This window comes from Diuraphis noxia, unplaced genomic scaffold (assembly GCF_037042655.1).
Source record: "Diuraphis noxia isolate RWA-SAM2 unplaced genomic scaffold, SU_Dnox_SAM2 contig0001, whole genome shotgun sequence".
NCBI classification, from domain to species: Eukaryota; Metazoa; Arthropoda; class Insecta; order Hemiptera; family Aphididae; genus Diuraphis; species Diuraphis noxia.
Window position 1 is genome coordinate 98182458 of NW_028301711.1, and position 24752 is coordinate 98207209.

Here is a 24752-nt window from a genome sequence, read left to right on the forward strand (position 1 = left end):
GAATGTTTTAATACAATTATTATATATACATATTATATAAATTATATATCATGAGGATATTTTTATTTTTCTATGTTCTTATACCTCATGTCACACGCATCAACATCGAAGACCTCGGGTGTCCACGCTTGGAACAAATATGTGATAAAGAAACTTTACCTTGCTGTATTTTTCATATGGAGTTTAATCCAAAACAATGTACATTTTATAAAGTATTTGCTCTATGGAAATGGTTTATAAATAATTCTTAAAGATTGTATGTACATTTTGTTTAATAAACATAATAATAATAATATATTTTAACATTGTTTTTTTTTTTATTTATTTACATGCTAACATACATTTATGTTATCAATTACAAGGTTAATTAAATATATAGATAACAGAAAAACATGATAATAAACATTTATACATGAAAATACAAAATATCTAACAAATTATACATTATAAATATTATATATGGATATATAAAAAGGGTACAATATAAAATAAATATCACAAGAAATATATAAATCTAGCTTAAATAACTAACATGACTACATGCAGAGTGTATATACACTATAAAGGTGAAAATAATACAATTTTATACATTTAGCTATTATTTTACAGAAATATATACGTTAACATGGATATTTACAAAGTATACATTAAAAAGTGAAAATATTACATTAATCTGATAAAACATGATGTTGCACAGTATTCATAATAATTTCAAGTTTTTTTTTTTTTTTTTATTAAAAGAAACTTTGTAAACAATTAGCTTCGACAATTATGATTATAAATAAAATTTCAAGTTGATGTGTTGCATTTACAAAGTATTTACATAAACAAATTAGGCCCGGTTTTTCAGTAGTATGTCTAACTGCTAGATAAGTAACTGTTGGATAAATTTATTTGGCAGATAAAGTTATGGTTACGCTGCTTTCCGTTTATCAGTAGTAATCCTTCAGATAGTTATCTCCTAGATAATTATCTAGAAGTTAAGGAATTGATGATTGATATTAATTACTTTGGTACAAGAAGTCACTCTTGTAATTGATAAAAATTACTCTTATCATTATATTTTATTGCATTATCATTATGTAGATAGCTAGGTATTGCCCATTTGCCCGTGTTATGTGTTAATATTTTTTCACATTTTTCAGTTAATAATTCATAATTAATATTTTTAATTATTTTAATAGAATATACATAATATAATAGGTATACTGTATACATCTATTGATATTATGGAAAAAAAAAATAGCTTCAATAACTAAAAAACGTGTAAGGTCGACAAATTTTTCCTTTAGTGAGAAGGAATTGCTGTTGAAGTTTGCACTTCAAAAAAAAAAGAGTTTTAGAGAATAAGGAGTCAAATGCTGTATCATGGAACGACAAAAACTTAGCGTGGGTCGGTATTGCCGAAAAATATAATGCTGCAACACTTGGCTGTGTACGTAACATTTTTTATAAAATAGATATTATGATATATTTTAGTTTTATTATTTTTACTCAACAATCATGCATTTTTTTGTCCTTTTTTGATAAAAAACTAAAATTCTTACTTAAGAAGTTATTTTAGTTATTATTTTGTTTAATCCAAATCCTACTTATTATAGCCGAGAGATCCTACTAACTTGAAGCAGAAGTACGAGAGTATTAAAAAAATGCTTAGGGGGTCAAAAAAAACTTTATTTGAAACTGGCGGTGGACCACATGTGAAACCTTATGAAGCACAGAGTGATTTAGAAAATGAATTGTATTCTATAATCAGAATCTCAGCAGAAGGTTTACCTAGTAATTTTGATAGTGATATTCCAATCCGTAAGTTCCTACTCCTTACTACTCCTATTAATAAATACAATTTGTTATATATTATTCTGTAATGTCATACGTCCTACACTCCTACTGTACAAAATCTTTCTCTCCTTTGTAAAATGTTAAGTCCTATAGGCTATAATTTATTGGTTAAACAATAACACTATAACACTATAACACAATTAATTTTAATTTACTATTAAATAATAAATAATAATACCACACACACAATTCGGATTCAGACCAAAACACTTGACATTGCATCAATTACACAAAACAGTCACTATCATATACAGTTCCCAGGATAAAAAACAGTTCTGTATAGCAGTATTACTTGACATCTCCCAAGCCTTTGATCGGGTATGGCACAATGGACTAATGCACAAACTTAATAAGTTTTTAACCTCCCATTATGATGAAAACATTTACTTAATGCATTATTTTCCAATTTATTTCTATGAACAAAAATCCATCACAACACAAGAAACAAATACGGACGATTGTGTTGAAGAATATGTTGTAAATGAGGAGGAGTTTGATGATGATGCGCCATCAACGCATGCAAATTTGTCGTTTACTAATCGTAATTATTATTATTTCTGTGCTTATTTACTTCATAATATTGTATTATGAACCTTGTGATAAATATAATTATAATTAATATAATAAATATAATATAATTAATATTGATACATTTATGATTTATAGTAATCAAACAATTTCCACCAACTACATCTTCATCACTAGAAGAGATAGATATAGTTGATACAGATATAAATAAAGAATCATATATTTGTACAGATGAAAATCAAGAGCAACGTAGGTCTAGATTCAAATATTAAACAAAAATAAAATGTGTAGAACTTTAATAGCAAAATGCCTGAAATTATAAAAATTTAATTACTGTTTATCAGATAATAATCAAAACAATTCAACTTGGTCTCCTTTAAACTCAACAAAAATGCTAAGAACAACATCTAAAAATCCAAAATTAGTATTTAATAACAGTCATCAAAAACAATGTGAGCTTTTATAATTTTAAATAAAATATTAATTTTCTGCTACATGCAGACATTTAAATATGTACTACAATGTCTTCTTAAAAATTTGTAGCTAACAATAACAAACATTGCATGACCTCAGCCGGTGAAAAGTTTGAAGACCTTGCAGTATCCAAAATGGAGTTGGTATCTCTGCAACAACAACTTGTTAGACAAGAACTTTTACAGTCGTCTATTGAACACGAAACAAAATTAAAATATATGGCAGAAGAACATGCATTAAAACTTGAGATCTTAAGAGTTGAGTTAGAAATTAAAAAAAAAAAAATAATTTAATTTAATTTAATTGAAAGCTTAATATAAAGCTAATAAAAGCTATAAAAACCTTTTTTTAATACTTTCTTAAAACGTTTAACCATCAATAATAAATAATAAACAGTAAAATTTTAATTCCTAAATATAATTGTATTTTCATTGTAATTATAATTAATATAAGATTGTGAAATAAGTAAAAAATAGTTATAAAATATATTATTATTAATATCAAATAGTAATTAAAATGAAATAATAAAATATATTATTACTAATAGTGATACCTAATAGTAGTAATATTATATAAGTAAAAAATGTATATTTATATTTATTTATAATAGTATATGAACGATGATATATATACATAACTAATCAATGAAGGCTAATGTCTTAGAAGTAGATGGTCGTGGGTCGTCCCGGTGGGTTTCATTTTGTTCTTGCGATTCAATACGTTCCACAGAACATACTTTTGCGTTCACTTTTCGGGATAAAATATTGCCATGTACATTTTTTAAATGACCATTCAAATTAGTAGTATTACCTAAAAAAAAAAAATTAATTAAGTTATGATCAATAAAATGTACATTTTCCTAAGAGCTATAGTTTATTAATTGTTTATTTAAATATTTGTTTTCAAATAGTATTGTACCAAATAATTGTATGTTTTGACTTCAATAGTTATAATATCAATACAAATATAATTATAGTTATGGCACCTAACCACATCACAGAAAAAAAAATGTTGGTTTAGTTATATAAAATATAACTATTTATAAATATTATATAAAATACTGTGAATAGGTACTCTACCTGATGTTTTCAGTGTCTTTTGACATATATTACATACTGCGGTTTTGTTGTCTCTTTCATCAAAAAACTTCCACACATCGCTTCGACTCATTTTGATTTTTGAATACAGTTTTACATAAACAAATTACAAAACGCAATTACGCCAATTGGCAATTACAGAACGCAAAAATCCGATGTTTACTCAGTAGTCTGTAATACTCTGTATACACTTTACAGTTTACAGTTTATGAATTACGGTGTTTACGCACTTAATACGCAGGTCACAGAATCTGATAAGACCGTAACACGAGCCACGAGGGAGCGGAATGCGGATGAGTGATATGAGTTTATGAGCGGCGTGCCAATAGAAAAAACAGTGTGGCGCAAAATACAATAAACATGAAAACATGTGTAAAAGTTTTGGTGCGAGTCTCGCACTGCGGTCTGAGAGACAACATTGTAATTTCAAAACATCGATATTTTCTTCGATGTATCAATAACTAAACATCGATGTATCGACCATTAACATCGATGTTTTTTGCCCACCTCTAGTACATTATTATATCACGGACTGTCGTTATAGACGTTTCGCGTCAATGTAGTTGACCGTGGCGTAAATTGTCATCCAAGTATTTCTTACTATGTACTAAAGGTCTGCACGGGCCGATAATTTACAGCCCGGTCCGGCCCGACAATAGTTTTTGACAGCCCGGCCCGGCCCGAGAATTGTTTTTTGTGAGTAAGCCCGGCCCGATCCGGCCCGACAATAGTTTTTGACAGCCCGGCCCGGCCCGGGAATTGTTTTTTGTGAGTAAGCCCGGCCCGATCTGGCCCGAAAATATTTTTTGACAGCCCGGCCCGGCCCGGGAATTGTTTTTTGTGAGTAAGCCCGGCCCGATCCGGCCCGACAATATTTTTTGATAGCCCGGCCCGGCCCGGGAATAGTATTTTCCATTTGGTGAGGAAGCCCAACCATGTACGTTTGGTACTCTCAATATTTCACAGGATCTCCACCTATATTACTTACTTGACAATAACATAAAAAGTAAGTAAGATAGGTAAATAATGATTGCACCAACACGGCAACACGTTGAGCATAAAAAATACTAACAAGTATCACACAATATACTCAGTCTTCAGACACGAATCACGGTGCATAAACGTTGATGAAAATATGTAAACGATTGAGACACAATTTTACCGCCACCGCTGCAGTGTGTGACGCGTTATCGGGTTTATCAAAACACGCGGTTATAAATAGCTATTAGTTAATGCCATCGTCACACGTCTTACGTCTAGTCCTGTTGTTATTTTACATTATTATAGTTTATTTATAGGTTCTTCTATATATATATTTTTTTATAATTTTGATCTTGCTAGAATTTCTATTGTAGAAGCCCGGCCCGGCCCGTAACCCGTACCTTGTTCAAAAAAATGGTCCGGCCCGGCCCGCCATTGATGTAAAGGAAGTCCGGCCCGTAACTTTTGTTCCAAAAAAAGTCCGGCCTGGCCCGCCTTTGATTTAGGGAAAGTCCGGCCCGGTCCGGACCCGTAACTTTTGTCCTAATAGAGGTCCGGCCCGGCCCGTCTTGCATTTTATAGAAACCCGGCCCGGCCCAAAGCCCGTTCGGGCCGGGCCAATTCCGGGCCGGGCTGGGTAAGCCCGGCCCGCGCAGGTCTTTACTATGTACTAGCGCACGGTACGTGGCTCCTAGTTCACGAGTCACGAGTCGCGACCTATTTATTAATTAAAGCCCCTGCTCACTTAAGAATATTAATCAATAAATAAATCATACAAATAATAATACACCAAAACTTGATTTGTATTTCTAACCCAATTACTTTTTAAAATACATGTAATAACATGTAGTAACAATAATTTCATTACGATTAAATAGGTTTTTTTAGTAACTGTGTCACGTTTTTTACGTTATTACTTATTAGTGACCTGAAGTACTTATCGTAAGATATTTTCATCTCCAATATATTAGTATAACGTTTTAAATATTGTTGTTAGTATAAAATACATACCTGTTTACTTATTTTATTTTTAAACTTAATATAGGAAGTTGATTGTTATACATAACATATTATATGAAATAAATAGAATAATACTTTTATTTTTTATATTATTTAATACAATAGCAATTTGCAGTAAAAAAACAATCTGTATACAAACATTACAAACTTATCATGTTCATAATAATTATGATCTATATAAATATAAATAATGTAGGTACTTACAAATGTAAAGAACACATTTAATTTATGTATAATAATTAATTGAAACATAACATTAATCTATATTTAATAATTTATTAAACGGACGAACCCAATTAGGTACAATAATTATAATATGAAAACATAAAATAACGATATACAGTATATAATATAGCTGTGGTAAGAGGTGTACAATATTATTTAAGTGATTAAATTATTAATGTATAAATTAAAAGAAACAATAGAGATACATAAACAAATTTGGATTAGAGACAAATTTTTACTATTGAGAATTTAGATTAATATACAATGGATAACTAACGTATAAATAAGCTTATAAATATGTGATATGTACATATTGTACAATGTACATATTATCTATACACAAAGTGCATAATTACCTAAACGTACATAATAATAAAATAAAATGTATAATATAATATAATGTACTTAAATATTTTACGCATATATTTTCCGCAATAATAAAAAAACATCGGTGACTAATTAATTTTATTTGTGACCATAAATCGTTACAGATGATTTTTAATTAGCGCGGCAAATAAACATGTAAAATATATTTACAAAAAGTTATATTTTATTGTTATGCACGTAGGTAATTATGCCCTTTTTACATACAAAATATTATAATAATATGTACATAAATAAATAACATAAAAAATATTTTTTATTTTTTTGTTTTATGGTTTTAAACCATTTTATACTGAAGTTTTGGGTACATATTTTTTTATTATGATGCTGACATTTTTTTTTCCCAATGAATCTTCATCAAACTAGATTTTTTAAGTAGTTGTTTTTATGAGATTGGAGTATCAAATTATGTGTAATGCTGTTAAAAAATCCTGCTAAGAGCTTTATGCTCCACCCAAAAGTTCGATACAAAAAAGTTGTTGCGCTGACAAGTCCGTATGAGGGATGTCGCCAGACGCTCGGTCCTCAGAACCTTTGTAGGATAGGGCAAATTAAGTGTGACAAATAATAAGTGTAAACAACAAGTTAATGTATTGTGAAACAACAATCATTCAGGTAAAATATATAACTTAACAATATACAATATAAAGGGAACGGGGGGGACGCGGGGAACACCGATCTGGCCTGCGCAGCTGCAAGCGAATCCAGAGCGGAGATGAACTTGAGAGGAGCTGTTCTTGAAGTATTAACTGCTAATACACGTGATCACAACTTTGTATACGCGGAGCTGCTGTTTTTCGCTGACGACTACAGTTAGATTCTCGTGGAGCAACGGATTATGCGTAAGAGCATACGACGGCAAATATTAATAGAGCAAAATTGATCAAATACGAAAAGCGATCACATATAAAAGCTTAAAGCGTCGGAGCGAACGTAGAGCACGTGGGAACACACACTTTTCAAAAACAACAACGGCCGAGCAGCACGTATAACGAGAGCGTACGTAATAATTCGTACTCTCACACACACACACTCCGCAGCACGGTGGCGTCGGCCGACGCGTCGTTACCCGAACCAAGGTGACGAGCGCATCAGGCTGACCAACATTACGGGTGGCCGAGCGTGGTCACCACTTGCCACCAAACAGTGGCGGATTCAAATGAACTAAAAGATCGAACATACTCCCCCTTGCAAGTCCCAGCTGACTTGCAATAAGAATTCGATCTGGTCAATCGGAGTGGCAGAACTGCAGCATGTGACTCTGGCTTGATGGATGAACGGAGCAGTCGGGCAGAGCAGTTGAACGGAGCTGTTGAACGTTGATTGAGCAGCGCAGTGGAATTGAGTGGTTGAGCAGGTGAGCGGAGCAGCTAGCTAATGAACGGAGCAGTCAAACTGATTGAGCAGCGCAGTGGAATTGAGCGGTTGAGCTGTTGTGCAGTGGACTTGAACGGTTGAGCAGTTGAGCAGTGTACAGAGCAGTCGAGTTGATTGAGCAGCTGAACGGAGCAGTTGAACGGAGCAGTTACCAGCCTTCACGGTGTTCGGGTTTAAATATTGGGACAACACGGGCGGTTAACCCTCACAATTAATAAATATATGTATAAAGGTTAACAAGAGTATGTGCTTGGGCCTGAGCGGAGCTAAATATCACAATAGGAACAATTTTAATTTCACAAATAGTTAAAAAACAATCTTATGTTACAATGTATAATTTTTTTTTTTTTATTTAACCTAGCTAAACAATTAAAAAATTACCGCTTCCCTCACGGGTTTCCGAGGCTGAGCGGCCGGCGGAACATGTGATAGCAGGCTAAGTGGCTGATAAAACATAAACAATTTTTTACACAATGAATATAGCAGTGGCACACAAACATAGGATGTAAACGGAAGCGGTGATTAGTAGCTCATCGTTATCTACGGATCAGTAGGCAACGGTACTAGCTTTACTACTGGTCTAGTGAACACTCCCTGGCTAGTGATAACCTTAGCTACCCGCACTATCTGGCCTGTGCCCGGATACACCTCTATAACTCTACCTAATGGCCAGGAGAGGGGAGGAGCATCAATAGTCTTCACTATTACCATATTACCAACCTCAATATTGTTGCCTGACTTGGTCCACTTCCCACGAGTTTGAAGAGTACTCAGGTACTCCTGTGACCAGCGTCGCCAGAAAAAACGAAACGGCTGCTGGAGGAGCTTCCAGCGAGTACGCAAGGACGCTTGAGTATTAGAGGGCTCTGGATCGGGAATAGAAAGCAACGGTCTACCGATCAGGAAGTGTCCTGGAGTCAAGCACTCAAGATCATTAGGGTCAGCAGACGTGGGAACGAGCGGGCGCGAATTCAATGCGGCTTCAACCCTGCAAAGAACAGTGGTGACCTCTTCCAACGTCCAAGTCTGAGCATTCATGGTGCGAAGAAGTAAAGATTTAGCCGACTTAACAGCCGCCTCCCAAATCCCACCAAAATGGGGAGCACCAGGGGGATTAAAATGCCAAGCACAGGGTAGATGCCCTGATATTTTATCACTCTGATCAGAACGGTTGATCAACTGTCGCAGCTGTTTGGCTGCCCCAACAAAGTTGGTACCATAATCAGAGTAGATGGACGACGGTAGGCCACGTCGGGCAACGAATCTATCCAACGTTAACAAAAACGCATCAGTGGACAAATCAGAAACGATTTCTAAATGTACGGCTTTCGTAGTCATGCAAACAAAAACAGCTATGTAGACTTTACAAATTTGGGCCTTACGTAGACTTAGCTCCTCCATTTGTAACGGTCCCGCGTAATCAATGCCGACTATGGCAAATGGATGAGCTTCCTGTACGCGGAAACCGGGCAGATCTGCCATCATGGGTTGAGGATTGATCGTGGCGACTTTGGCACAGATCGTGCACTTACGAATTACCCGATGGACAACAAGACGGATACCAACTATCCAAAAACGTCTCTGTGCTAACGCGGTAAGCAACCGTGGACCCGTATGACAAGCATAACGATGCCAATGACGAATAATAAGCACTGCAAGGTGAGATTCCTTGGGTATCAACATGGGATGTCTCCGACGCTCTGACCAATTGGAGTTTTGAAGACGACCCCCTACACGAATTACCCCAAGGGAATCCAAAAATGGAGAGGCGAGCTAACCCCCTTTGACGAATTTCTTCACCTTTATTCAGATTGTTGAGTAATTCGCGTAGGAAGCACCTTTGCGCACTCTTCACGACCGTACATAGAGCAGAATTCAGCTCTGGCTGCTTCAAAAAACCAGTATCACAGTCCTTCTTCAGGCACCTCAACATGAAACGGCGTAGTCGAGCAAATACTCGAATCATATGGTCGTAGGAGGAGAAACGCGCGTACCACTCAGCTGGGGCCTGGCTTTGCGACAACAAACACACTGGCTGCACCTCAGGTAACTGATCCAGAGTTAATTTGACGATACCTTTCGGCCAGCTGTCGACAGAGGACGACAAAAATCTTGGACCCTTCCAATACAGTGTGAATTTCTCGAGTGCTGCCGGAGGAAGTCCACGCGAGGCGCAATCAGCAGGATTGATCTCCGACCGGGCATGTAGCCACTGACAATTAGGTATTGTTGATTGAATCTGGAACACTCGATTGGACACAAAGGTTTTGAAGGATGTGTGGGGATTACTCAACCATGAGAGCACGATGGTTGAGTCTGTCCACGCGAAAACCCCTGCCACACCAATCTGATTCTCCAGAATGCGCTTTAGTCTACTGAGCCACAGTGCGAGCAGTACCGCACCACTCAATTTAAGCCGTGGAATTGAGGTAGTCTTCATCGGAGCTAGTTTCGTTTAGGAACCAAGGAGATATGAGCATACATCTCCTGACAGATCCGTCACTCGCAGATAAACGACCGCAGCATAGCCCTTTTCAGAAGCATCAGAGAAACCACACAACACATAGACGCAACCGGTGGAGCAACCAATATAGCGCGGAATCTTGATACCCACTAGCCAACCCAACGATTGATAGAACTCCTGCCAATCCTCTTCAATGTCTGACGGAAGTTGATCATCCCAATCGATCTGCGCGAGCCACACTCGTTGCATTATTGTCTTCGCGTAAAATATGGTTGGTGCTAGTAAGACTAACGGATCAAAGATCCTGGATAACACACCGCGCTTGGTAGGAATCATCTTGAAGTTATTGATACTAAAGGAGAAATAATCCTGGTCATGGTTCCACCGCATGCCCAACTCCTGCGTCGCATTATCTTGCTCGAACGCCAACGGATCTCTGGAACAATCTTCAGGTGGTAACTGACTCAGCAAGTCTGGAGCGTTGCTTGCCCATTTCTTCAGCTGTAGGCCGGATCTGGCAAGAGTGTTTATCAAATTAGACTGAAGAGTTTTGGCCTCCTTTAGTGACCCCGCTCCAACACAAATATCGTCCATATATGTTTGATTGTAAAGAGCGTTCTTGACATCCAGTAAGTCTTCACACTCCACGTCAGCAATTTACCGGAGGACACGCAGGGCTAAATAAGGAGCACTATTTACCCCGTACGTGACCGTGTTAAGTACATAATCTTTGACAATGACTTGAGGAGAATCTCTCCACAGGATATATTGGCACCCTCGGTATTGCGGTAACACGTCAATCTGACGATACATCTTGCAGATGTCAGTCGTGAACGCCACTTTATGCACCCGAAAACCAATTAAAACATCGACAATATCCTGCTGGAGCTTCGGGCCAACCAACAAGCATTGGTTGATTGACACCCCGGAATGGCATTTCGCAGAAGCGTCGAAAACCACCCTTAACTTTGACATCTCTCCTTCCACCTTCTGAACCGCATGGTGAGGTATGTAATACTGCCCTGCTCCTTCCGCAATAGACATGTGGCCTAACTCCTCATACTCCTGCATGAATTTTCGGTAAGCGTTGTACAAGGTTTGATCGCCTGAAAGTTTCCGTTCTAAATGCAGAAGGCGATTTAGAGCCACTTGACGCGAGCCGGGAAAGCATTCAGTTGATCGACCAGAGCGGAAAGGGAGAGGAACGGAAAAACGACCCCGTGAATCTCGTCTCATCTTAGCCTGAAACAACTCTTCACACAAGCCATCTTCGGTAAACTGAGGCGGAGCAGCCTCAGGTTCTTCAACCTTCCAAAATCTCTCCATGATGGATTCAATGGACGGCACCAATGATACCAGCATGGATTGTGCGCCAATATCTGGGTGTTCTTGAACTGGGCCGATCAGCACCCAACCGAAAACGGAGCTGTAAACAGAAGGGTATCCTGGACCCAATGACCTGCTCTTGTCATTCCAGATTTGAGGGAAGATGTCAGCACCGATTAGCATATCGACTGGAGCAGGTTTATCAAAGGTTGGACCCGCGAGCGTTAAATGGTTGCACCTTGCCCGTACCTGAGCTGGTAACTTTCGGGCTGGCATGTCGGAAGTTATCGCGGTCAGCACCCATGGTTTAACGTTGATGAATGGAATGGGATTGCCTCGAGGCTGGATCGTCAGCTGCACGATTCCCTGCACATCCGGAACCTTTTGGCCTGACAGCCCGGTAACAGGTACTGTCCAATGCGAAGGCTTTAAGCCCAAACGATTGCAACAGGCTGAGGTTATTGCACTTATTTGCGAGGCGGAGTCAATCAGGGCTCGTACCGTCTGGCCATTCCCCACTGTGTCTCGTACATGGATCAGAGCTGTCCCTAATAGCACCGTAGGAGATTTCTGTCGACCTAGCATGGCCGCTGGCGGATTCAAAGCCGTTGGTTTTGACTCCCGATGTAGTAATGTGTGATGTCGACGTTTGCAAATGCAACACGAAGGAGGGCACTTGAACGACATATGTTCCACACCAAAACAAATCATGCAAAGTCAATGGGTACACACGAGGTTATAACGTTCATCGATCGACCAAGCCTTAAACTTGGCACAATCAGTTAATCGGTGGGTACCGGAACAGGCTATACATTTTGACGGAGCAGTCTTCGACGAGGGTTTAGACGAAGTAGTGTCGGGCGCAGACACCAAGGCGGATCGTACATCACGACGAAGTCCAGTCTTCTTGATGTTGGTGAGCCTGGACGAGCTTCCAGACGGCGATACACCAGCGTTTTCAATAACTTGAATCCTTGTCTTAACAAACTTTAACACACTATGAATGGACGGATATTCTTCCTCGTTTTCAGCTTCCAACAAACGTCTCGATGACATAGGTAAAACACCTAGCAGCCAATGAAAACAATAAGAACGAAGACAAATCCGGAATACGGAGCGATTCCAAAACGGCAATATTTTCATCAAAATTTGATAAGAAAGTTTGCAAGGACACAAAGGTTTCGGAGCTCGCGATAGGAGCCGATAGTAACTTATCGATGATCAACGAAGCGAGCTTGCGCGGTTTATCATATCGTTCGACTAAGGCGTTCCAGGCTAGAGTATAGGTTTCATTCAAAATCGTATACCCCTTCACTACCTCCTGCGGATCAGTATGGAGGCATCCGATTAGATAATAGAATTTGTCAACGTTGGGAATGTTCGTACGTTGGTCTACTAAGGCCTGGAACCTATCCCGGAAAGCAGGCCAATTTTGACATTCCCCATCAAAATATGGTAGAGGTATCTCCGGAAGCCTAGAAGAAGCCACAGTTCTTTCAACGAACGATACCGGACACTCCTTGGATGTGCTAGTGGAACAACTGGCATTATCACCCTGAACGTCATAGGAGACTTGTTGGATAGTGCCAACGCTTACAACCGGAGCAGGTTGAGCAGCCGCGCTCATAGCCTTAGCTTCAACCACCAGAGCCCGAGTGGTAGTCTCTACCTCCAACGAAAACTCCCCCAACAAATCAAGTTCAGATAATATTTCCAACAGATTATTATTTTCTACGACAAAGTTGGACCACAAATTATCAATGTCAGCAATAGCAATTGCTAGTTGAGCACGACTAGCTTGATCAGTGGCTGAACTAGTAGCCAATGTATGTATCTGCTTTATCCGAGCGATAACCTGATCTCTACGAAGGATCATTTGCTCCTTTGCACGAGCATCACGTTCATTGATAGCCATTATATCAACTATACTAATAGATAATCAACAAAAATAAACCAGAGCAGGAATATATTACTAATAGATAATCAACAAAAATAAACTGGCAATCAAATAGTCATAATAGCTGTACGATGCTAAGCCAAGTGACTACGACAAATAGATTGTGTTCAGATCAACAAATAAACTCAAAAGTAAAAATTTAAACAGACAATAGACCAACTGAGCAACAGCCTACCCTCAATATGGTTAAAAATTAAATAATTAAATAATAGGAGAGCACCTACTATATTAATATTAAATAATACACAGGTGTAACCGAACAATGCAATACCAAAAATATAAATCTCAACTTAATTACAACAACAATGATCCGGTTAAATAACCAGCTGTATCAATTATAACCTTCAGTTGGTCAACATAAAGTGAATATAAAATAACAACACTTAAAATAATATAAATAAAGTGACAATACAGTACCTGATCACTAGCACGACCCACGACGCACACCTTGGTTTATGCTAAACAGTTTTATAAATATAAAGCTTATACAGTAAACACTGAATATATTACTATTTACCCAATGAACAAATAATAATAAAAAAAAAAGCAGTAGCTTAACTAAAATGTAATATACAAGATAAGGGTTAACTAGACCAGCAGCTAGTGAGAAAATCTAAAGCTAATACACCAATTAAAAATCAATTAACAATTTTAACCCGGGAGCACCGTACAAGTACAATGAGATACTGTTAAGTAAATTATAATATTTAAAGTAAATTTGATCAAAGAAATGACAATAACTAATTTAACCACTTGAGCACGGTTAATTGTAACTCAACACTAATATAAAAAACCAAAAATTAATCTATACTTATAAAATCCAAATACCACTCACTCACTGATCACTGTATCTCAAAAACTACTCAACGTACAGACTTGAAATTTGGAATAGGGGTTCTTCTCATATTTTCACCGTGCAATAAGAAAGGATTTTCAAAAATGTTGTGTTTTAGTAGAGTAATTAACAATTATAATTATTCACCGCCAATACGTATTGTGCGGCACGGCGGCCCGCGGGTTTCCAGCTACCTGCAACCTATCCTTTTTGTTCGTCGTCTAGAATAATTGTTATTGTTCCCAGAAGTTTATCGAAACTGTTTATGGGAAACTGTAGCCGTTTGAATTGAAAGTGGTAGTCAGATGGAATTAAAGGTATTCTTGGTAGAAAAACTGTTTCTCCCCTACCGCAGCCTGTAAAGATAGTTGCTTCAATTACATGTTTATGTAAGGTCTTTACCCGAAGTCGTGTGCCATTACAAAGTTTTGGAGGTATAAGGTTACGCAATCGCATTATTGGAGCTCCAATTTTTAAACATAGATTGTGAGGTGGAATTCCTGGTGGATTTAAAGTGTGAAGGAACTCTACAGGGTAATTAACTACATCATCTAACTCCACAACAGAGTCCACAGATGTATATTTCGCCATTTCAGTAGGAAGCTGGTCCAATAAGGAGTCGTCGATGCTTGCTGCAGTGTCATTCTCTGGTGTAAGAATGGCTCTTTCGTTCAGCCAAGTCAGGTTTTCTGAATGTAAAATATTTAAATTCAGATATATTTGCTCACTCAAACTTTTTAGATCCTTGACGACTGAACACAAATTGTTTGGAATGTTCACTTTCCTATCATCATCTTCTTGTAAATCTCCATTTCCTATTTGAAGGAGTAAGTTGGAAAAATCCTCTGCCTCAGGATCGCCTCTAAGGTACACTCTCATGTTGACTCGTAAAGATTTGACTTGGATCTTAGGCCATAGGTAGGATGATTTAAGGTAGGCCCTTATCTCATCAGCACGAGTTCCTCGAGGAACAACTGGTAGTGTTTGCCTGAAGTCCCCAGCCAGTAAGACGGTCATCCCACCCATTAGGCGATTACTACTCCCGATGTCCTGGAGAGTTCTATCCAATGCTTTTACTCCTCCCTTGTGAGCCATTGTAGCTTCATCCCAAACAATTAACTTGCATTCCTTATGTACATGTGCTGCATCACTTTGCTTTGAAATGTTGCATAAAGGAGTTTCAGAAAAATTTAAGTTGATAGGAAGTTTAAAAGCAGAGTGAGCGGTCTTTCCACCATCCAACAAAGTAGCTGCTATTCCAGAGGAAGCGACAGAATTCGCTATTTTTTTGTGCATTCTTACGCTAGCTAGCAACAGATTCATTAAAAACGTTTTTCCTGTTCCACCAGGAGCATCCAAGAAAAAAACACGTCCAGAATCTGAATCAACACTTCTTATAACTTCGTAATAAACTTGACTTTGTTCAGGATTAAGCTTTGTTATGTTGTGATAAACTAATTTAGAAAGCTGTTCTACGTCATAAGACAGTTCTCTCAGATAATCACGATTAACAATTAATTCACTCGCATCGTGAGATGGTGAAGGAAGTCCAAACTGATGAAGTGAATGGTTACCCATCGAAAAGACGACCTGTTCTAGCAGCACTAAGCATTTGTTATGAACAACGTCCACAATGGTTTCAATATCAATCTCTGGGTAATCATTTACCAATTGTCTTTTCACATCTTCCGACATACTGTACTTATGTTTTTCCCAAAGTTTTAACGGGTCAGCTAACTGACAAAACACTAATAAAACAGCAAATAGTTGACGGATTTTTTGTGGAGAATCAATAATAGTGGCTTCTTCTAGAGTTCGGTCCCAATGAGTGTCATCTTCCAACAACCCAAGAGCTTGGCAGGCAGATTGATAAGATGGATGAACTACTCCAGGCACTGTTTTGAGATCATTAAAGCAAGTCGGTCCACGTACTTCATGAAGTAATAGTCGCAAGTAATAGCATTTGGCATTGTTAGGGTGTACAGTATAGACTCTACCAATCACATGATCTTGTTTGACTCCTGGATGACCTGAGACACCCTTTCCTTGCTTTCTTCGGCTAAACTTGTTATTTTTCCAAATAAAATAAGCTGGAACTTCACTATACAAAAGCGTTCTTGCAAAAGAATCATTTTTACATAGCTCAAAGAATTCTAAAAGTGTAGTACTATTAGGGTTCTGAACTTTTTCTGAGGCATTATCAGTTGTGAAGTAAATTCTTTGACCATTCTCGAGATGAACAGAAAGATGCATAACAGGAGGGAATCTCTCATGGATGGGGATACGTAAGATTCTCCAAGCAGCTTCAGAACTGCTAATATAGCGCCCTGCTTCATACTTGGATATTTCATCCTGCTCGTTTTCTAAACAAAACGCTGCTTGGTCACTTCCTTTATTTACGTACTTGCATATGTACTTTATGGACTTCACAGAGTTGCACAGTTCAACGTTAATATGAGCCATAAATATACGGGACAAAACAGGATTATACGGCACCACCCATTGGTTATCAATTTTTACTCCATTAATTTCAAGCGAAAAACCGCCATCAGATGGAGCCCGCCTTCGATACTGGGGATATCCGTCATCTGCAGTGTGCGTATCCTTGGAAAATGGACGTGGATATCTCTTGCTACATGAACCATTGAGCATGCATGGTGAGTTTCTATTTAAATGTCCACATGGCCCGTGAATCATAGTAGATTTTACGATGTCATAAAGGAGAGGGTCAAGTTCGGGATCAGGAATTTCTGCGCTTATAACACTGTCAATGTTAGAAGGCATAATTCTATCATGTAGCCATAGAAGTATATGCACATGTGGCAGACCCCGTTTCTGCCATTCTACTGTGAACATGTAACACCTACAGGAACCGTTAGGCTATTATGTCATGCCTATCTTGAGGCTTTTGTCCATCGTGTAAGGAAGATTCAATTTCAATCCACTTAGTATTACATGTGAACGTAATGAACAAATCAGGACGGCCATAGTGGCGAACGTATGTCATGGCGTCCTGAGTCCTCTCGTGCATATAACGGGGTCCTCTTGTGAAACTGGAAGGGAATACAACTATCTTGCCAATCTCTGAAACTTGTCCATCTCCTTTACACATTGCGTCTTTGAGATGCACATAATTTTCAGCTCTCAGTTTACTTTGGTCGTGTCTAATGAAATTAAGCCTTTCTGTTTCTATCTTAGCGTACATATCAACTAAAAACTGATTGAGAAGATTACGGTATAGTAACATGTAGTTATTTTGCCCTTGTCTTTCCATAATTCGATAAGAGTAAAATTCGGAAGCAGAAACTGTTTTTTTAAGAGATATCTTAGAACTTGGGTCACGCTGAGGTATTTTGATGGAATACCCATCTTCACCACGACAGAACGTAAGAGGGTACTGAAGAGCGTCGTAAGCACGATGGGTTTCATTTATTCTCACTAACTTGGTGTCTCTACTTTGAAGAATTATATCTCTTTTTTCAAAATCCTGTCCCACAATAACTAAAGCAACCTCGCTTGTTGACGGTGCATTATACCGACCCCTGTGTTGATTTACAGGTTTTCTATCGGCATGAATCACAACTTTAAATTCCTGTCCTTTAGGAACACATTCAATAGCTGTTTTAAAATCTCGTACGTACTGGTTGTGGTTGTGCAGCATTTTTTGAAGTTGGCCAACCAACCAAGGCTTTACGGCAGGAAAAAGATTAGACCGAAGTTCCGTTTCTTTTTCATCGTTACCAACAAAATATATTTGTAAAAATGATGGTTCGTTTGCATGCGAAGGTAAAACACTTCCTATTCTTTGGTAAACTTGGCCTTGAATTTTGAAGGTTGGCATAAAGCCACCTACATTGCCACCTACATTTACTGTTTTAGCCCCAAACGACGTCATCTGGAAACAGCCGTTGTATTTTCTAATGTTCGTTAAAAAATGTTGAGATTCAGGATGATTATTTAAAAGTAGGCTGTGTAGTGGATCAGGAAGTGTTTCAGTTGGAGAAAGAACAACTTTACCATTACTACAACAAATACCGGGGCTTTCTTCCTTCCATTTCTTTGCATGACACCACTTGCATTCTGTTGGCTGTCCTATAGAAACAACTTTGTCATTACAGTAGTCTATTGTGCTGCTGTATTTAAAACCTGATAAACACTTTGATTTCCATGGAATCGTCGGTCTTTTTTTATTGTACATTTGTACAGCATCCCGATTAATCATAGGATTGTTTTTTGAATACTTAGAAACAGAAGCTCTATTTATATCAGGATTTGCGTTGTTATATCTTTTAAAAGCCTTCCTATTAACTTCAGGATTTTTATCTGAATACTTTTTCACGGCTTCTCTATGTTTTTGTGTCTTAATTCTGTCATTTACCCTTGGGCGGCATTTTCTTTTTCTACTTTTTTCATTAATTACTAAAGAACTGTTGTCTGATGACAACTGTTGGCATTCAGATTTTGCATGTGGTTTGGCAGTACTGCCTGAGACAAATGAAGTACAGCCGGTAAGTACATTTGAAGGAGGAGTAGGGGCATATAGAGGAATAAGGGGTTCAAAATGTGCGTTCATCATAGGACCAATACACTTAAAACGAAATATTAACTTTTCTTCCAAGTACTCGTCCGGCTGTAAAATAACATCGCCATCTCTGTATATCACTAAATGCTACGGGAATATTTCAGAAGCAGCGTGAATTTCACAAGGGGTGGCATAAGTGGTAGGAAGGGACATATGAGCATTTCTGTAAATATTACCACACGGCATCATGCTGTACAGTTCAAACCGTTGCCAATTGTTACAAACGTATTGCACGACACTTGACCGTAAATTATGCGCATGAGAGACGGTGCTATACATGTGATACGAAAGTGAATAAAAGAAACATGAACCGTCTCCCTCCACATGCAGAGCATGGTGAGGTACCATGACACCGCGAACGTCGATGAGCTCCATGTGTTAACGGGCACCGTAAATATTTTATGTAACGCACGTCCGAACTGCTAGTAGTGCGGAGTGCAAATGAAATGAACGTGTTTAATGTATAGGCACCGTGGCAAGGCAATGGAGAGATAATAACTAATAAATAGAATTTGTATGTGTATTGGTTTATGTTATTGTGTATTTTATCGTTCATTATAATAAAATAGGAGTATTGGTGTACGCACGATGCATGAGATATTATATCGCGCATATATATATTATATTATTATTTATATTAATAATATAACAATGACTGAGCAGTCGCTGAGTTTAATTCGTATTGTTCTCTAATAAATAACACCTATACTGAATATATCAATATTGAGATCCCATAATCACAAATATGATATAATAGTAACAAAAACAGCACTACTACCTACAGTAACTTAAATATTATTTAACTGCTAATAATATTAGATAGGAAAAGGAGATATGGATAAATAAATGTAAACACCCTATATTCATATGCCACAGCTATAAACAAAATGCACTACTCACTTAAATCCTGAGTACCACTGTTGATGGAACAACCAACCACGCTCTGCTACCAAATGTTGCGCTGACAAGTCCGTATGAGGGATGTCGCCAGACGCTCGGTCCTCAGAACCTTTGTAGGATAGGGCAAATTAAGTGTGACAAATAATAAGTGTAAACAACAAGTTAATGTATTGTGAAACAACAATCATTCAGGTAAAATATATAACTTAACAATATACAATATAAAGGGAACGGGGGGGACGCGGGGAACACCGATCTGGCCTGCGCAGCTGCAAGCGAATCCAGAGCGGAGATGAACTTGAGATGAGCTGTTCTTGAAGTATTAACTGCTAATACACGTGATCACGACTTTGTATACGCGGAGCTGCTGTTTTTCGCTATTGAGCGAGCACTTCGTGGAGCTACGGGAACTGACGACTACAGTTAGATTCTCGTGGAGCAACGGATTATGCGTAAGAGCATACGACGGCAAATATTAATAGAGCAAAATTGATCAAATACGAAAAGCGATCACATATAAAAGCTTAAAGCGTCGGAGCGAACGTAGAGCACGTGGGAACACACACTTTTCAAAAACAACAACGGCCGAGCAGCACGTATAACGAGAGCGTACGTAATAATTCGTACTCTTACACACACACTCCGCAGCACGGCGGCGTCGGCGGACGCGTCGTTACCCGAACCAAGGTGACGAGCGCATCAGGCTCACCAACATTACGGGTGGCCGAGCGTGGTCACCACTTGCCGCCAAACAGTGGCGGGTTCAAATGAACTAAAAGATCGAACAAAAGTAATATTAATACCCGTGTCAACGAGTGTTAATATCACTTTTGCAACAAAGAATATCCCCATTAGTCCCGATACAAATGTTCCAATTGTTGTAAACCAACCCCATAATTTGAATAATTTATCTTTCACCATTTTCCCTAGGGTGTGTTCGTCTATTAAATATTTAAATTGAATCCCTTGATTTACCGTTTCATACCCCATTGACTGTCTAATTATATTATTTTTAACTGCGTCTTGTTCCCGAGGATATATAATATGTTGTTGGAAAGCTTTCATTGTATCTTTTTTGTATATATCCCAGAATTCATTAAAAAATCTACACCTTTATATGTCCATGTCCATGCTGTATTTGGTTTCAACTTTTATGGCGTTTTTATTTCTTGGACATTTAGGAAAAATCCATACCAATTACCATCTTAATTAAATGCAGATGGGAATAATAAATTGCAGTTAATTTGCGTTCCATATTTTTGTAATGAATGTGTTTTTGAGGCCATAAAGAAAGTTTGATTGTTATATAAAACAGGGAATTCGTTATAACATTCGTCTTTTTTTTGTTATCTCGACACTAACTTTTTTATATTTAATTAAATAAATTATTTCGTCGTGCTTGATGGCCGTGAAACCAGGACCGCCGCCCATAATATCCGCAAACTCCGGAAGATTGTTTGAGGCTAACGAAAATCTTTGCTGCAATAATTTCCGTTCAAGAACACATTGTTTTTGTAATAAATCATTGTATAATGAGGTTATTGTTGATTTGAAGAAATTTTCTACATATACAAATTTCGTATTGTATATGTAAATTTCTTCTGAGTTAATAAATATAATAATGTTACACATATCACAGTGAAACTTAAATGTTGATCTAAATCCATGTTTTTTTTTCAGAAATAAATGTCATGTTCAAAAATGAACAACCAAATGATCCTCGATGAACACTATTTTTAATTTGATTAAAAACGTAATGGATATCGTATACTATTCGTCTTCCCGAACTTTCATTTTCATCACATGGCCTGTTATAAAATTTAAATAATCATGTTTAATTTTAAAATTTGTTATAAGTCTATAACCAATATTTAAAATGTGTGAAATACTGATTTTTGGTTCAAAAATAATATAAATTTCACAAATTATTAGGCTCATCTATATTCAATCAAAATTAAAATTAAAAATCATACTTAGTTTCTTTATTACTAGATATAGATTCATCAACTGTCAAATTATGTAAAACTTCTTCTCTACCACAATCATTAATTTCGTTGTCCTTCAAATCCAAGATTTTACTAAGCCATAAAAAAAAAAGGAATATGATGTATGTATTATATATAAAAATAAAAATTTATAGTAGATTTCATACAATAAAATGGCTATAAATTATTAAACTTTACCTAATTTTTCCCTCGATGAGCATGGTGTTTGATTAACAGCTCCCAAGAAAAAAGGTGCCATAACAGATTCTATGGCCTCTGGATTGTGACTTAAAAATAATTACAATAAAATTGTATTATATAATTAAAAATCATACTAGTACATAGATTAAGTTTAATTATAATTTATTTTTAATTAATATTATAGTTATGGTATTATACATCTGAATAACAACCTAAAAATTATTACACTTAAAACTTTACCTAATTATTTCCTTTGATGAACATGGTGGTTGATTGTCAGCACCTAAGTAACATGATTCTACAATAGGTTCTGCGATTTCTGGATTAGGACTTTGTTAACATAATTTTAGTGAATTGTATTAAATTAATAATAATAATATATAGGTACCTACCTCTTAGTCTTATCACGAATTCCTAGAATATTCATCACTCGAGAACTCAGCGATTTTTTAACTGATAATTTTTTTGATGCGCAGCGACGAGTTTTTTTGTTGAGTTGATCCATTTTCACGGGAATAAATAATTTAAAAATATATAAACCGTAATAAAAATCTAGCGAAAATTTATTAGTTACTAGTTTACTACTACCAATAATTACTGGCGTGAACAGTTAGACATGCAGGATGTCAATACTTGAATCCATTTATTTCAATATTTAATGTTTTATCATTAATAATTAAATAATTAAATAATTGTTATTTATTTAGAGACTTTCTGTTATGTTATCGACGACGTGAATAAGATAACACATAAAGACATATACGATTCAAACATATTACATATAAATTATAATTGACCTAAGTGGCTTAGTCCTATCGGCTATACAAATTATCATTCGCAGCATTTTTTTTTTTGAAAATATATACATATCTATTACATAGATAGGTAGATACTTTTTATACACAAGTATAATTCTATAATTATCATATCATAACCTAACCTACGTATTTTATACTGAAGATTATAGCATAAAATATTATTCATAAACAATATATAAATGAATCACTAATTGAAACAAAAATTATTAGGGTACGTTATAAAATAAAAATGCGTGAGCAGGTGGGTAAATTTTTTTTAACTGCTCGTGCTCTCAAATTACCTTTGTACGCCAATAGAGGAATATAATTACTACAATACTTGCGCCTTACAAATACAACATAAATTAATAAACAATGTAATACGTAATCTTGAAAAATATATTCGTAAATTAGTAATATTATATAAATCGTTTAATGTTTCAGCAAATTTTCTTTGACAGACAATAATAAAATTGGCGTATATTATGCTGATTAAATGTTAATTAATATACAAAAACAATAATTTGTGTAATTAGTATTATGAAATATTACATATTTATTTATCCATCGTTGATAATTTTTTTCACAGCGTATGATTTTAAGTTTTTTACATAATATACAGTTATACTGATTTAAATGTAAAAAAATTCATCTGAAATATCAAATATTCAATTTTATTGAATAGTTTATTACAGTTTGAAAAAAAAATTGTTTGAATCGGACGTTTTCTCGCTGACGTTCAGTCCCTCCTTTAACTTTTAAAATATACAAATAACTATAATATTAAAATGGTTAAAAGTCGTTAAACAACAAATTTTGATAAATATATATACGTATCATTTTTAATATACCCCCTACTCTCCATTGAAAATATTTATGTATGTCACTGCACTTCGTTGCATAATTGTTTTTGCCTTTTATTATTAGTTTTAATAAGTTGCAATCTAAAAAAATCTATAAAAGTCCTTGATACCTATATGGCTATATGACTAAACATTTTAAAATGAAAAATGAAATAGCATGGGTTAATAATTTAATATAGGTACTTATTATATTATTAAATAATTTAGTAATCACAAATATCTACTTTAATAGGAACAATAATTAACAAAATATTCTACTTAAATAATTATGTAAATTTATTTAAAAACCAATTTTTGTACAATTTTGGTCAGAAAAATGAATAGTTTTAGAGGCTTCAGAGAAAACCCCTGTAAACCATTCTTGTTTTACTGCATTTGGGTGTACCTTATCATGCCTTTTTTTTATCTTTAAGCCAATATAACACAGCTGGATGAGGGTTGAATTTCGACAGACAAGACATATTTAGTTTTATATATAGAGAGTTGTGAATAACTTCAGGAGATAATGATGATCTCATTTGGGTTTTTAATATATTATAATAAGATATTAGCCGTTCCACATCTGCACTGTGCGGTTTTACAGCTAATATTCTAGTCTGAAACAAAAATGTTAATAATCAACTTAATATTTTATTTCAAAAAAAATGTAAATATTATTATGAAAATTAATTATAAACATTATCTTTAAAATTCATGCTATAAACAAAAATAATACCTATAATTTAATATATCTATGAAGTAAAATCAATAAATACTAGTAAAAGTGTAAAATTACCATTGCTACTGTGTTATTTCCAACTTGAATAGCTTATAAGTACTTTTAGAAGTTCAACAGATAATTTTTTCCCCTTTACTTCAGAGCAATCAGCAGCTTCACGGTAGGATAGAATAAAATCCATAAGAGGAAAATCAGG

General features: G+C 36.1%; 2 protein-coding genes and 4 pseudogenes across 4 annotated transcripts; 2 read left to right on the plus strand and 4 right to left on the minus strand.

Moving 5' to 3' along the window:
* Nucleotides 1-24752, plus strand: part of LOC149062665 (uncharacterized) — a 410648-nt pseudogene that overhangs the window by 40854 nt on the left and 345042 nt on the right.
* On the plus strand, nucleotides 51-3137 carry LOC149062670 (uncharacterized; annotated as a pseudogene). The gene is made up of 7 exons (XR_016190719.1): nucleotides 51-212; nucleotides 1204-1435; nucleotides 1602-1806; nucleotides 2285-2383; nucleotides 2509-2619; nucleotides 2715-2822; nucleotides 2914-3137. The product of XR_016190719.1 is annotated as an uncharacterized LOC149062670 (transcript).
* bdwf (bedwarfed) lies at nucleotides 3482-4112 on the minus strand. Its single transcript, XM_089222075.1, has 2 exons — nucleotides 3924-4112; nucleotides 3482-3654 (listed from the first exon to the last, which is right to left on the minus strand). The coding sequence occupies exons 1-2, from the start codon at nucleotides 4012-4014 to the stop codon at nucleotides 3482-3484; spliced, it is 264 nt and encodes an 87-aa protein (XP_089078201.1). The 5' UTR covers nucleotides 4015-4112.
* On the minus strand, nucleotides 6839-21570 carry LOC149062672 (uncharacterized; annotated as a pseudogene).
* Nucleotides 11050-13633, minus strand: LOC107172516 (uncharacterized; annotated as a pseudogene).
* LOC149062673 (uncharacterized) lies at nucleotides 21953-22683 on the minus strand. Of its 2 annotated transcripts, XM_089217939.1 has the most exons (3): nucleotides 22571-22683; nucleotides 22419-22508; nucleotides 21953-22070 (listed from the first exon to the last, which is right to left on the minus strand). In XM_089217939.1, the coding sequence occupies exons 1-3, from the start codon at nucleotides 22681-22683 to the stop codon at nucleotides 21953-21955; spliced, it is 321 nt and encodes a 106-aa protein (XP_089074065.1). The 2 variants fall into 2 exon arrangements, 1 of the variants encoding a protein (XP_089074065.1); XR_016189916.1 differs by lacking the exons at nucleotides 21953-22070; nucleotides 22571-22683 and adding an exon at nucleotides 22182-22264 and having other exon boundaries at nucleotides 22419-22504.

What these genes read in the sequence shown, in the direction of transcription:
- bdwf (XM_089222075.1), bottom strand. Translation starts at nt 4,014, where the DNA reads ATGAGTCGAAGCGATGTGTGGAAGTTTTTTGATGAAAGAGACAACAAA. An exon ending in AAAGACACTGAAAACATCAG is followed by an intron (nt 3,655 to 3,923) that starts GTAGAGTACCTA and finishes TTTTTTTTTTAG; the next exon opens with GTAATACTACTAATTTGAAT.
- LOC149062673 (XM_089217939.1), bottom strand. Translation starts at nt 22,683, where the DNA reads ATGGATCAACTCAACAAAAAAACTCGTCGCTGCGCATCAAAAAAATTA. An exon ending in ATTCGTGATAAGACTAAGAG is followed by an intron (nt 22,509 to 22,570) that starts GTAGGTACCTAT and finishes ATGTTAACAAAG; the next exon opens with TCCTAATCCAGAAATCGCAG. An exon ending in TCATCAAAGGAAATAATTAG is followed by an intron (nt 22,071 to 22,418) that starts GTAAAGTTTTAA and finishes TTTATGGCTTAG; the next exon opens with TAAAATCTTGGATTTGAAGG.